The 14155-nt window shown below is 35.9% G+C and overlaps 1 protein-coding gene across 1 annotated transcript in view; it reads left to right on the forward strand.

Annotated features, from left to right (window-relative positions):
* The window catches only part of LRP1B (LDL receptor related protein 1B), a 477945-nt gene that overhangs the window by 318702 nt on the left and 145088 nt on the right, over nucleotides 1-14155 (forward strand). Inside the window, exons 33-37 of the mRNA XM_059852348.1 lie at nucleotides 4395-4535; nucleotides 5298-5423; nucleotides 6606-6737; nucleotides 10237-10371; nucleotides 11884-12013. Coding sequence (XP_059708331.1) covers nucleotides 4395-4535; nucleotides 5298-5423; nucleotides 6606-6737; nucleotides 10237-10371; nucleotides 11884-12013 — 664 coding nt within the window. The remainder of the gene's footprint in view (nucleotides 1-4394; nucleotides 4536-5297; nucleotides 5424-6605; nucleotides 6738-10236; nucleotides 10372-11883; nucleotides 12014-14155) is intronic.

The following is a 14155-nucleotide window of genomic DNA, read 5'->3' on the forward strand; positions in this document are numbered from 1 at the left end:
GTTGATATCCAATAGATCCCCTGTTCTGAAATTCAGCATGTTCCACGTGAAAGAATCTCTGAATGTCTTATACAGTACAGCAAAATTCTTTTGAACAATAATAAAATACTTTCTATATTTGTCTTAAAGTTTGAGTTTAATCTACCATTCAATATTTGATTTTAGCCATTTTCCTGGTAGCCAGTGTTTTCAGTGGGATCAAATGATAAAGATATATTTGGAATTCTGCTTAAAGTCTCCTTTCCTGCCTTCCAAGTTACTTAGTGAAAACGGTTCCTTGACTGTTATTGAAATTGGTTGGAAATTTTCCCTTGATGTGAGAGCTGTATTTCTGGACTGGGGAGCAGAGTCATTCCTTCACACCATCTGAGTTGCAGAGCAGCTCGCAGCAGTATCTGACGTGTTTCCAAACTGGTGGGTTGTTTCTTGAATGACAAATGACTCTGAATGAGAGACTAGAAAAGTATTGATTAGTTATTGTAAGTCTGTAGCTGGGAAGAAAGGGATGCTGAAGGCTTCTGTCAGCAGTTTTGGTGGAGGCATTTGGTTGGATTTTGTATGAGTTCCTCGCAGAAATACAATTGACACAAAACCACAACATTCAGCTCATGTCTCTGCAAAATAGGAATATAATGTAGATTGTATAATGAGGATATAATTTGTTGAGCATTTGGTCTTTTTTTAGTATAAAATAGAGTAACTCTATGTAGTGAATGATTTTATGTGTAAGTGCTATTTCTGTTGAAGTTTATGTTAAAAAATTCAATCAGCAATACAACAAAATCAAATATACATAATAGCTTTTCAATGGGCATGCAGATATTAGAAGAACATTTTTTGAACAAAAAGCTTATATAAACATAGCCATCAAGTTGTGTTTTCAAGCCATCAAAACAGAAAGTAACAATTATAGTATTTCATTTTAGACAGAAGATGTAGGTTAATAGTACCAAAATATATTCATGCTCCTGTTTACTTTCATTGTGCATTAGATGATTTATTGGTCATTTGATTTTTGTTTCACCCTAAATAAAGTTTCAAAACTAACACCAGAATGCTTCCTTAGTAGCTCAGATGCTGTGACTTTGCTGGATCTGTTTGCAAAGTGAAAGGGGCTGCTCAGATCAGGGGAGTTCAAACACATACACCTTAATTTTCCAAGTCATCAGTCTTCTAATTGCCATAACACCATTCATTATGTTAGCATTAATATATGAAATATATCTAGGCAGTTTGCCCAGCTCTAAGTGCAGTACATAGTTGTCTTCCATAAATACTCAAACCACCATTAATGAAAACTAATGGCCCATCAAAATTTGCATTCAGAGTACTACTTGAAGTCTCCAAAGGACTGTCCACAAAGCCAGGGTAGCAATTTTTGGCATCTGAAGTTGCTGTTTCCCAATATGTTGCTGTGCTTAATGCTAATTATCCAACAGAATGGATAAATACAACAATTTTAATATATATTATAACCTAGTTTCAGCATCAAGATTGTAATTAGTGATGGAGCAACATTCTTGTTAGCATAATCATGCAAATAAATCACTTTAGTTTGATGCTGAAAGGTCCAAACCAGCATTTTTCTTCCCTCATGTGTGAAAGCAAGTTGTCTTAACGCTGAAGTGGGTTTTTTATAAAACTATCTACTATATTTTAAAGTGAATATAGAAATTATTAGTTAATCTTGAATACTAGACATCACAAATGAGTTGTCTACTGACAGAATATTAATAATGCAGAGAGAAATAGTCCAAATTTAACTTAGAATTATGATCAAAAATAGACATGTAATTGTTTTGGTTTGGGTTTTTTTTTCTTTATTTGAGACTGCAGTGGTGTTTGTTGGTCACCTAGCAGTTTCTAAAGAATTGAAACATTTATTTCTTAGGTTTTAGGGCATAACTGGCAAGTTTTTGGTAGTCATGAGAGGTTGGACCTCAAGGTGTCTGTACTTCAGGATTTGTGAGTTGTTTTGTTCAGACATACTGGTTTGGTTTTTTTAGATTGGTGAGGCTTTTTGATTTTTTTTTTTTTACCTTTTGTTTTTATTTTTTACCATACTAGATCAGGATTTGTATGACCTTTCTCATTTAAATCCCCCTACTCTATCCTTGTCTCTTTCTAAAAATCATAGTGTACCATTCTACGTAAGAGAAGAATAAACACTAATTCAGTAAGTTACACTTTTATTTAAAGGTTTATCCAGGTTTCACATTAACAAGAATGCAAGTGGAAGGCAAAAGTAATCATTTTGAAGAGTAGTGTGTTACTTCACTTGTGAATTGTTATGATTTGTGCTTTATATTGGTGTAGGGGTATAGGAGACTCCTCAACCTCTGCAGTCACAGCCGAGTGCCTTAGGATTAGTAATGAGTTTAGGAAGTGTTATTTTTGTCACCAGAGAACAACTCCAGGATCTCATGTGTCTGACACCACTGATGGAAATTGTTTAGACCCTCTTAACTGTGCATGGAAGCAGATGTGGTCTCATTGAGTACCTCAATAAACAAAAGAGGTGCCTGGTGGAACATTCAGCTGCTTGTGTACAAATGGGTTTGGCTCTGCACTTGGCTCCCAAACAGAAGAAATGAAAATATTTGTGGTGTAGATAATCACTGGTAATTAAACTCCTTGATTAAGTACATGGCATGTGTTCATCTCTTGGTAAAACAATAGTTCAAGTTGGTTATTTGGAGTTTTTGTTTCCTTCCTTTTCCTAAGGAGACCGGCAGGTCAGCCAAGGACAGGTCTGGGAGGTTGTTGAAACCATAGCCAAAGTTGAGGTTTTGCACAAAATACTAAAGAAATGACTAAACCAGTTTGATTACTTGAAATAAAAGATGAAAACACCAAATCCATATGTAATTTGCTTTCTTCCTGTACCCTAGTCTTACAAAACAACTCATTTTTTAGAAACCCGTTTGGATGTGTAAAGCAGTCAGTTCATGTTACTAGGCACAAAACACCAGTCATCATTTAATTTGGTTAATTTAATTGAATTAACGAAATTATTTAATGGCCTTTTCTGATTTGTGGTCACAAAGAGGATATGAGGAACAAAAGCTCTTCCTCACATACAAATATTTCATTGAAAAAGTTCAATTAACCTTTATGATTTTGGGCCATTATCTAACAGGAAAAAAACTAACTCAAATTCCCAATATTTCATATATGGATTATAGCTCACAGTCACCTTCACATTTTTAGCTTTCATGTGCCTTTTTGTTATAATTGACATAATCAAAATTGAACACAGGCACTTCGTGTTCTAAGGATTTTCTGATAAAAATGTCTTTAGATGCAAGCTGCTGTTATTGATCATTATTGCATGATGATGTTTTGAATCAGTCAATTATAGACTGACTAATCAATGCATAAAATTATAAGATTTCTTTAAGTTTTATCCAGATCTAAATAGAGAGTTCCATTTGTGTCTCCAAATCTTGATATTTAGAATATTTTTCATTCCACAGATTCTGGTCTTACTTGTGGAGAGAATGTTTTCGATTTTTCCTGGATATTGTATTTTGTGCTATAACTTTTTACAGTTATCACAGTGGAAATTATTTTTTAGATCTGCACTTTCTATCAGAAGTCACTCAACTCTGGGACTCTATAAATCTGTAATTTAAATATTAAACTGTAGTGTAGGCAAAAATTATTTTAACTGAAAAGAGAATTAACTAAAAGTGAAGATAATACACAATATTTGTTGGGAAGGCAGTGCTCCTGAAGTTTAAAGGTTTTCAGTTCAAGGTTTTACTTTTGGTTACTCTACAGTAATTAGCTTTTCAGTCTGAAATTAAGAACCCTGAGCCCATCTCTTCATTCATCTGTGTGGACTCAAGGAGTGAGGACTTGTGACAGGGATAATCTCAGAGCTGGCTACAGTCTTCAGCCATTAGTTCACTGAAGTCTGAGCTTGAAATAAAGCAGTTAAAATTGTAATTCTGAAACTTTGGGAGGCAGTGCCTGCTTTTCAATTTTTTCAGGATTTCTGTAACTGACAGTAACTGTCAGTAACTGACTGTAACTTTTTTTTAATAAAAGACTTAGTTTAATGTTTCGAGCAATTTTGTTTACTTGTGGAAATTAATTTCTTCCCTAGGGTAACACTAGAATTTCCACATAAATATGAAAAATGAGGTATTTTTCTATGCAGGTAGCCTTAAATCAGCAGCTGTCTCAGCAAAAGTTTAACTGGTGAAAACTGCTTTCATGTCTGCAGAATCTTAATAACACAATTTCTTCAGATATTCTCTATAACCTCTTTAGGCAATTTCCCTTAAAACTGATCTCAGAATTAACCTCAAAAGCTTTTTCTCACCTTAGGTCTCAACCCCATACAGTTTGATAGTGATCCTCCTAATTTCTGAAACTAAATTTTACAGATAAAAAGCTTTGGTGGGCAGACCAGAACTTGGCTCAGATTGGCACCTGTAACAAAAAAGATGGAAGAAACCCAACTGTCCTGAGGAACAAAACTGCAGGTGTGGTCCATATGAAAGTGTATGATAAGGCAGCACAGCAAGGTAAGTCACATTGAAGGATGTTTAATCCATTTTTAGAGGTGCACAATATCTTTTGTCATGTGGTTCTCCCAATGTGAAGAAAATAATAACTTGTAATCAATTAATTCCTTGTGTATCTTAGTGAATTTAAGTTTTTCATCTGGAAGCTTCAAATTTTGGAGATGTGCTTAGTTTACTGTGTAGAATTTCTGTAATCAATCTTATTAAAATATATTTTCTATTACTTAAATATTGTAATAATCAGACAGGAGCATGGATTTGTGATATCACTTTGGGGTATATCTTGAAGATACTAAAAATGGCTCGTTCATGAAGATTACAAGGCTACTATAATATTTGATGAATGAATAGGATATAACCAATGATTTGTTCATGGGCTAGATTAAGATACACTAAAGTCAGTGAGATTTCATCATTAACTCAGCACAGAATGTTCAGGTTTTTTTCATGTGCTTTTAATTTAAAATGGGCAGATTTTTCAGAAAACAGAATTATTTATGTTCCAGGGGGGAAAGTGGGGTTGCAATTCTGCATGAATATGCAGAAGTGAATGCATGAGTGAAGCATGGAAAGGTATATGAATTGATATAATATCTCAATTTTCCAAATAGGTTATCTGAACAAAAATTGGAAATAATAATAATTTATTGACAACAAAAATTGGAAATAATAATAATTTATTGACAACAGCAGTTACTTTTTAGCCTGGGTTGCCTTGCTCAAGTTTTGGTTTCTCTTGTCTCTTCTCCTGTCATGTCATAGGCAGCAATTCCTGTCAGTTAAACAATGGGGGATGCTCCCAGCTCTGTTTGCCAACATCAGAAACCACCAGAACCTGTGTGTGCACAGTAGGCTACAACCTCCAAAAGAACCGCATGGCCTGCAAAGGTAAAAGGGCTCTCAGCATTTATCTTGGCCAATTTAACTTCCAGGGGAGCATTGCAATGAGTAAATAAACTTCATTCAGTCATTTTCACTTAAATAACTATACCTAATATGCTTGATTGAAGCAGTAACAGAGAAATGTCTGTTGTGATTAGGAGAGAATTAAATTTAGCTTTGCATTAAATTATTTGAATAAATAAATTTCTGTGGTATCTCTGATTTTTTATTTTTTTTTTTATGTAGACAGAAAAGCAGACCATATGAACCATCATTCATAAATAGTTGTTCAAGGTCATATAACTTATCTTTAACAGGTCATATAACTTATCTTTACAGGCTACAAGTATCTGAATAGTTGGGTATCTCATCCTATTGTATTGCTTTTAATATAAAATAAAACCAATTTTTGTCCTTAAATCTTTTTCTTTTTTTAGTGTGCAGAAGTCAGAACATAGCTCACAGCCAAAGTCTTACTCTTTGCCTGAACAACGCAAAACAAGTTTATGGTCAAGGTGTCTTATAGTTTTATAAATTCAGTATTATTTATGACTATTAATTAGGACTAAGTAATTCCCAAGAATTACTATGTAAGAAGAAGTCTACACTGTAGAATTCATTCCTTCTTAAAAGAAATAGGTGCATTTGGAATTTGATTAATCTAACACAAAAGCAGACATTTAAAATGCATCATAAAATCTATGTAATTCTCTCTCTCTGCAAAGGAAATGTGCATAATTAAGGTGAGGTGAAACCAGTACTTCAGAAGACAATTTACTCTCCTGTTTTCCACAAGTTCTTTAAAATTATCTCTTGCTGAACATGCTTAGAAAGCACAAATGTGTGCACTGAAAATATGCTTAAATTTCTCATAATTCAAGCCAAATTTTTTCTTAAATTTTAATTTTAATTTCTGCTGAAATTGAATAAATTGAAATAATTACCTGATTGTAAGGTGATGTTTGACATGGACAGTGATTCCCTTCTCTTGATAGGACCACATTTGTAATTTAATTAGAAATGCACTCTAATGACTCATGGATATCTTTTCAAAGAGCTGGAGTTGTCACTCTGCAAAACTGTGGAGCACTTGTAGAAAATCATGTCTAATGTATGTTATCTCCTCAGATCTTGGTTATTTGAAAAGTTTCCACTTTGCTCTCATTGGCTGCTTAATCTTTCCCTTAGGTATTGAATCATTTCTCATGTACTCTGTCCATGAGGGAATTCGAGGAATTCCTCTTGACCCAAATGATAAAATGGATGCTTTAATGCCCATATCTGGGGCTTCATTTGCTGTGGGCATAGACTTCCATGCAGGTAAATATAATGTAAAATTTATTGTATGTAGGGTTAAAATCATAAATTCTTCTCATAAATGAAATAACCCCTTGTTCTCAAACCTTCTAAGAAGTTTCAGCTGTGTTTGAAGGAATTGGAAATGCATCATGTTACAGAGTTAAACTCTACCTTTAGTATTTACAGTAAATAGGAAATATTGTGCACATGCCAATTGTTCTGGCTCAGCAGCAGCTGCTCTCTTCTGGCACAGTCATCACTGAGAACTTGAGTGGGAAACTGATGGTTTTAGAGAAAGTGTGAAAAGGCTTGTTCCTGCTATGACAGTTTCCATGGCATTTTCTTAGTCCTGGGTGCTGTTGTACCTAGCAGTGGCTTTGACACCTGGGTGGAATGGTTTTCTCCCTGTCCAGCCCAGCTCAACCATGTTCCTGCAGGGCACAAGCCAAGTCTGGATCTGTCCCTTCCTTCTGGAAGGAGCTCTGACTGCCTGAAGGATGATTTCCACCTTGTGTACCACTACACACCTTTCCACTGCATCTACAGAAGGAGTTTTTCATTTATACAGCCTCACAAACTTCCTATGACATTAGGAGGTTTCAGTTTTGTATGCATGGGAAAAAAATTAAAGATCAGATTCTAAAAGTGCTTGGATGGTTGTAGTGTCTGGATATCTTCAAACATGTTAGCAAGTTGTGATTAGTTTTTGGAAAATAAATAATCTGTGACCAAGTAGTGACCTGAAACATATCCTGTGTCTCTGTATTTTTAACCCATCAGCCTTCCTTCCAGACTCATTTTGTTGCCCATCGAGTTTCCAAACGGTCAGTCTAGAAATAAAATCTTAAGTTACCTGTGTTATTTAAATACAGACATTACCTTCTTGCAACATACAATTATTTTGCCACACTCCATTGGTTTATATTTTGACATAGATTCTGCCTGGGAACTGAGCATTGAGGGATCCTAATATTTTTCTCAATTGTATGTTAATATTTGCCTTGGTATTGAAATCAGACCTATTTCTGTTGACTGTGTTGGGCTACTTCATCACACAAATATCACTAAACATTTTTTATCAGGTTGGAAGTTAAATTCATTAGATCTTCACTTTTTATGACCTGCTTCTTCACTGATGCTCTTGCATCTCTGAGTAGCAAAATTTCAAGTTCTCTCAACATTTTACACCACTCCCACAGTTGCATTTTTTGCTTTCAAATCAGTGGCAGCTGATGTTCAGAGCTTTACTCCCATCATGGCTATAGTTCAGTTATAGTCTCGAGACATAAAAATCACTTAAAAGCCAGAACCTTTGTACACACACCTGAGATGGGAAAAGCTCTGTCACAGAGATTTAATCTATTCCTGGAAAGACACAGGTGAGAGGGAAGTGCTGAGCACACATATTCATGACAGAGACTTCTAAGGCAATGCAATTGGGTTTTCTAGGGTTTTTTTTAAATTTAAATTATGCAAACTTTACAAATTCTTATGTGTAACACAGAAGACTGAAAATTGACATTTTCGATTTAAAATAACAATATCATATTGACTTTTATTGGTTTATTAGCTATTTTGCATCTCATGATTTTGGTTTGGTATTTATTTTCTTTTTTACAGTAGTCATATGATATACTTTAGAGAGGTTTATGTAGCCTTAACTAATAAATAACAAATTATTATTTTGGAAGAATAGGATTTTTGACTTTTTGGAAAAATGAAATTTGAGGCTGGCTGAAATTAAGTGAGGTTCTCCCCCTTGGCTTGATGAAGTTAGGGCACAGGAACATGACTAGAATTGGCAGTGACAAATGCATTGCAAAGAAATGTAAATGGTGTGCAGCAGTGAAATCACAAGGGGATAGTGTGTTATAAAAATGTTACAGCTTTCAACTGCATTTCAGCTTCAAAAACATCTGGTTTTCTCATTTTGATATCTTACAATCAATTGTATAAATTCATTTCTAAAAGCTACATATATCAAATGTGACTCAGAAAGCAAGTGGAGGTAGTTTCAGATTTCATATTGGTTTTTTGTTTTCCATTTAGTGAGTGGTGCTTTCATTTCACTCTTAATCATGAAGGATTCCCAGATTTTGCTGTTATCTCAGTAATTTAGGTATGCAAAGTGGATAAAATGTGTTTACAAATGCTAGTACAGCGTATCATAATTAAAAGTCTAAAGACAATGTTTTTTCAGAGATGAACAATCTGAAAGATGCGTTCACCTTTTTTCTCCCTGTGTTTTGATACTTCTAACTAAATTCTAATTAGCAAATAAGTAGCAAAATGCATGACTCTCATATTTGTTTTGACTACTCGAAGTCAGAATTGTAATTTGTTTAATTTGTCTTGGGGTAAGATTCTTGAGCATACCAATATTGTTTGGTCACAAATAACCGTCTTATTTTATAAATATATCTATCATTCTGCACAAATATTCACACACACATACATATATATATAGATGCATGTGTAAATATGTAGATATGAATTATTTATATTTATTTATATAGGTAACATTTCTATGCTGTATCTAGAAATATATGTTCCATAAATACACTGACACCATTATGGAATTAAAAGCAGATTTACAAAGTATGAAAAAATAATGAATGAACAAATATTATTTAATATCTCTCTGACAAAGCATCTCCCTCAGGAGGTCATCAGCTCATTACTTCACAAGCAGAATGTTGTTTGCAGCTCATTTACAGAACCCTGTCAGTGAAAATAGAGACAATTCTGCTTGAGGGACGTTCTCACTTCATTTGCCCCACCTCTTTTTTGAGGTTATTATGTGCCACAGAGGGGAGTTTGTGTCTGTGCTTGGGCCACTTCAAATTCTCCATCTGGCTGTTGAGTTTAGATTGTCAAGTACTCCCTCTTTTCCACTTTATGGACAATCACTGCAGCAGAAAGGCTGGAAAGACAGCTGAGATGTCTTGAAACACCAAACAAAAAGACTGTTAGTGGAAGCTTGTCAGGACATTAAAAAAAAAAAACTGACTTGTGGATGGAATATATTTTTTTATTCTTTTGTCAGCATATCACTGTCAAATGTCACTTTTTATTTCCCTAGTTAGTTTTTTTCCTTACACTTTTAAAATTCAATGTGTCTGATTACTGAAGGAAAAGTCTGTATAAGTAGTTTTACACTGTAGCTTTTCAGACTCCTGAGTATTTTGGAGTGGTGACAAACAAAATAGTATATTTTTTGAAGCATTTTTTCCATAGGGAAAAGGTAAAGGCAGCATATTTATTGTGATTTTTAACAGAGGTAGTAGCTTCCTGCCATAGCCCTGTTGTGCTACATGTGCTATACTAAACAACCTAGAATTCTGACAGAATTATTTTAAACAAAATTCAAGAAAAGGCCAACAAATGAGGAATTAAAGCTAGTAATTTTGATACTTAATACATGTTAAAGCTATAAGTGTCAATATTTACAGTTGCTAATGCAGCTACTAGGACTGAAGGAAGTGAATTAATCTGAGAATCATTGGCATGTGTTTTGTAGGAAATGATACAATCTATTGGACAGACATGGGTTTCAACAAGATCAGCAGAGCTAAGCGAGACCAAACCTGGAAAGAAGACATTGTCACAAACGGCTTGGGGCGAGTTGAAGGCATTGCAGTGGACTGGATAGCAGGTAGGTCTGAGCCTGCTCCAGGATGCCTGCATGGGGAATCAATCACACAGGACTCCATTTTCTTCATGGTGGGAAAAGGCCTCTCCTTTATTCACAGAACTCCTTTTTATACAGTTCTACAGACCTCGTGTTGGGCTCCAACTGGTTAGTAGTTTTCTTGCCAATTACTTTTCCTGCTTAGTAAAAAGTTGTTACTCTGTATTGATTGGTCACTCAAACTCTCTTCCATATGTGCATGGAAGTCGTTTGTGAAAGGTAGTTTTCATTTTTGTAAGGGTGCAAAAACAGTTTATAGAGGTGCAAGGTGTTTTTTACCCAGAAATTGTTATACTAATGAATTGCTTGCAACAGGATTGCTTTCACATGGGAACTTGCAAAATGCTAGCTTTCACAAGGCCAGCCACTGATTCCAGGAGAGCAGGCTTGATCTTATGAAGCCTTCCTCTATGATTTTTCTACCTTACTGCAACACATGTCATAATTTCTGAGAGTACAGCTTTGCCTCTTTAGCCCAAGGTTAAATAACTTTGATTCCTTTCAGCTCTAATTTCTAGTATGGTAAATGTCTGGAAATTAGTTATATATGTATTAATATAATATAATATAATATAATATAATATAATATAATATAATATAATATAATATAATATAATATAATATAATATAATTAAAATAAAATAATATATATAGGATGTTACTTCCTAGATGAACAGTTTCAATACAAGTTTATGCTATAAAATGGCTGGCTAGGACTATAAAAATATAACACCTATGCAAATGAAAATATAGCAGTTAGTTTTTGGTTCTGACTTAAGCAGAAGTAGTCTGTTTAAATGTCAGAATTCAGGACATCTCTCTGGCTGTCCTGGATTGCCAGGACCCATGCCAGGGGGCTCAGAGACCCTGGCACAGAGCCCAAGACACCCATGGTTTTGATTATGACCCATGGAGCAAGTTGCCAACCTTATATGAGGATCTGCAAGCCACAAAAGTATAAGTAGAATAAAAATTAGTTTGTCACGGGGTGAAAAATATTTTTTTTTGGAGTTTTTAGAATGGGGGCAAGATGGAGGAATCTGGGCATGTCCAGCCTTTCTCCTTCTTCTTCTTGGCTTCCATCTTCTGCTGTGATGTTGGCACTTTTGGATTGGTTTAGAGTAGAAGGTCACTGTCCAACATAGGTGATAGGTTTTGGGATGTTATTGTAAATATTGTACATGTAGCTTTTAGTATAAAAAGATAACATTGCCCCGGGGGCAGGCAGAGTGCCTCTGTCTGTCCTGCTGAGCAGACCTCAGCAGGCCAGGAGAAAGAATTTTATAGAGAAGATACAATAAAGAACCTCGAGACTGAGAAATGAAGAGTTCTGACTCCTTCTTCGACCACCGGGCTGGGAAAAGAGACTTTGTAACATATCTTGGGATCACTCCGACCAGCTAAAGTCCCAAGATTTAAGTAGTAGTTTTCAAGTAGCCTTTCCTTCAAGCAGTGACTTCAGGGTATTTTTTCCAGGTAACATATACTGGACAGACCATGGCTTCAACCTGATCGAGGTGGCGCGGCTGAACGGCTCCTTCCGCTACGTGGTGATCTCCCAGGGGCTGGACCAGCCACGCTCTATCGCGGTACACCCAGAGAAAGGGTAACATGTTATTCCTAACGTACACAGAGCTTTTGCCTTGCTCTCTGTATTCATAACATTCTGCAAGCTCTCTGCAAAATGGTTTTGGTTTTCTAAGGAAACCGTTCCACCGGAAGTTTAGGTGTTGCTTGGAAGAGTGCTTTGGTCTGAAGTGCCCAGCAAATCACAGGAAGCCACGCCAGCTGATGAGGGATTTCATGATGAAATCCCAAAGCAGTGTAATCCTTGGTAGTTATAAACTCCAGGATCATGCGACATCAACCAGGGAGTGGCCAGGGTAGCTGAAAGTCACGTGAAATGAAGGCTGTGGACTGGAGAGTAACCGTTGGCAAAAGTGACATCTGTATTCACCCAGGTGATTTTTGAGGGCAGGGACTACCCTGCAGCATTTCCCTGCAGAAATAGGGAATGTACCATCCCCTTCCAGCTCCAGAACTCCTTGTGGAATCCCCATCCCTGGAGTTGTCCAGGCCAGGCTGGACGGGGCTCTGAGTAACCTGGCCTAGTGTAAAGTGTTCCTGCCCCATGGCATGGGGCTTGTTTAGGATACTTACAGAGAATTAGAGGACCAGAGACTACTGTTTTATGTTTCTGGTAGAATGGTGTATTGTCTACAAAGGAAGGAAATCATAATTTATTATATTGTGATAACTTGAGATGTCTCCACTCAGTTTCTCCAGGAGAAGAACAGCAGCATTTTGCTAGGGAAGTACAGGGCTGCCTTTCTGTGCAAAGATTAAGGCCTTTTTGCCCTTTGCATTATTGTTAAATCTCTCCTCCTTTTTGAGGTAAAACTTTTAAAGGTGTTCTTCCCTCCCCTTGCCCTGACTTCACATTCTGCATTTGTCTGGAAGCTGGAGTTGACAGCTGTAAGAATAGAGAAGAAAATAGCAGTTATTAGAGCTCGTTGAATCTGCCAGTTATGCCAAGATGGGAAGCAGGCAGCATTCAGCTGGTTGGTGACATTATTTATTGTCACTGAGGACAAAAGTGAGGAATGTGTAGCCCTACAAAAGTATGTCTTTGTCCCTCATCAGGTATATTTATTCATGTAATATTTTTGGCAGCTGTTTATGATTTTCTTTGGAGAATTTTAGATTAATTTATCCGGATAATTATGGGTTTGTTTCAGGAATATTTGAGTATATAAATGTCTGCTTTCCTGTGGTCAACATTTCGTTTAAATCTATTTAGAAAGTCTCAAATAACTCTCTGACCTCTGACCAGATGCCTGAAAGCAATTTCAGTTGTTTAGCGCTGCTGTTAATGATCTGGTTAAAATTGCATTAAACTTATGTGGTGATTGTTAAAATTCAGCGGATTAATACTGCCTCTTTTGGCATTCCTCAGCATATTTTTACTTTAACCCACATTGCTGTTCTGTTTGCTAGTCTGCATGAGTTTTTTTCATTAGTATAAATGGTATTGTTTGTTATATCAAGAGCTATGAGAACAGATTCATTTTTCCTGGAGCCAGAAAGCTCTACAATGAGAGCCAAAGTGGGTTGTTTCAGAAGCTGAACTTGATGAGCAAATTATAGGATTCATATTTTTTTCACTCTTATCACATTATTATCCCTCATTATTTCACATATCTGTAGGCATCTACTCAAATACAGCTGCTTAATCTCAGAATGGTGTAACGATATCACCAGACACAGGGGAGAACTGTTGAGTAGTGCCCAAAAGATTTTGTAGTCTTTAAGGTTACTGTTCATAAAGGAGGTGCTCTGTGCAGATTTTTGGCTCCATTTTGCTATACCCGAAGCAACAGACAGCAAGATTTATCAAGGTGGAAGTTTGACAAACCATCTTGTCCCAAATTGATGATGCAAATGTGGCAGTAAGTATACAGGAACATGAGATTAGATAAGATTCAGATTATTCTCATGAAGCATTTGGCAGAATTTGAAAAATATTTTCTTTTTAAATGAGGTCTCGTTTCTCTACCATTTCCCACAGTTTTTCTCACTAGTTCATATCTAAAACATTTTTGAATTAGGCATCCCTTGTATATCCCAGCATTTGTTAGTGATTAGATGCAAGAGCCTCTGTTCCAGAATTTTTTTTTTTAACTTTTTTTTTTTCCCCCAAGCCCAAAGCTGAATTCTTTAAGGAATAGAATTGCCTATGGACTCATGG

This window comes from Haemorhous mexicanus, chromosome 8, assembly GCF_027477595.1.
Source record: "Haemorhous mexicanus isolate bHaeMex1 chromosome 8, bHaeMex1.pri, whole genome shotgun sequence".
NCBI lineage: Eukaryota > Metazoa > Chordata > Aves > Passeriformes > Fringillidae > Haemorhous > Haemorhous mexicanus.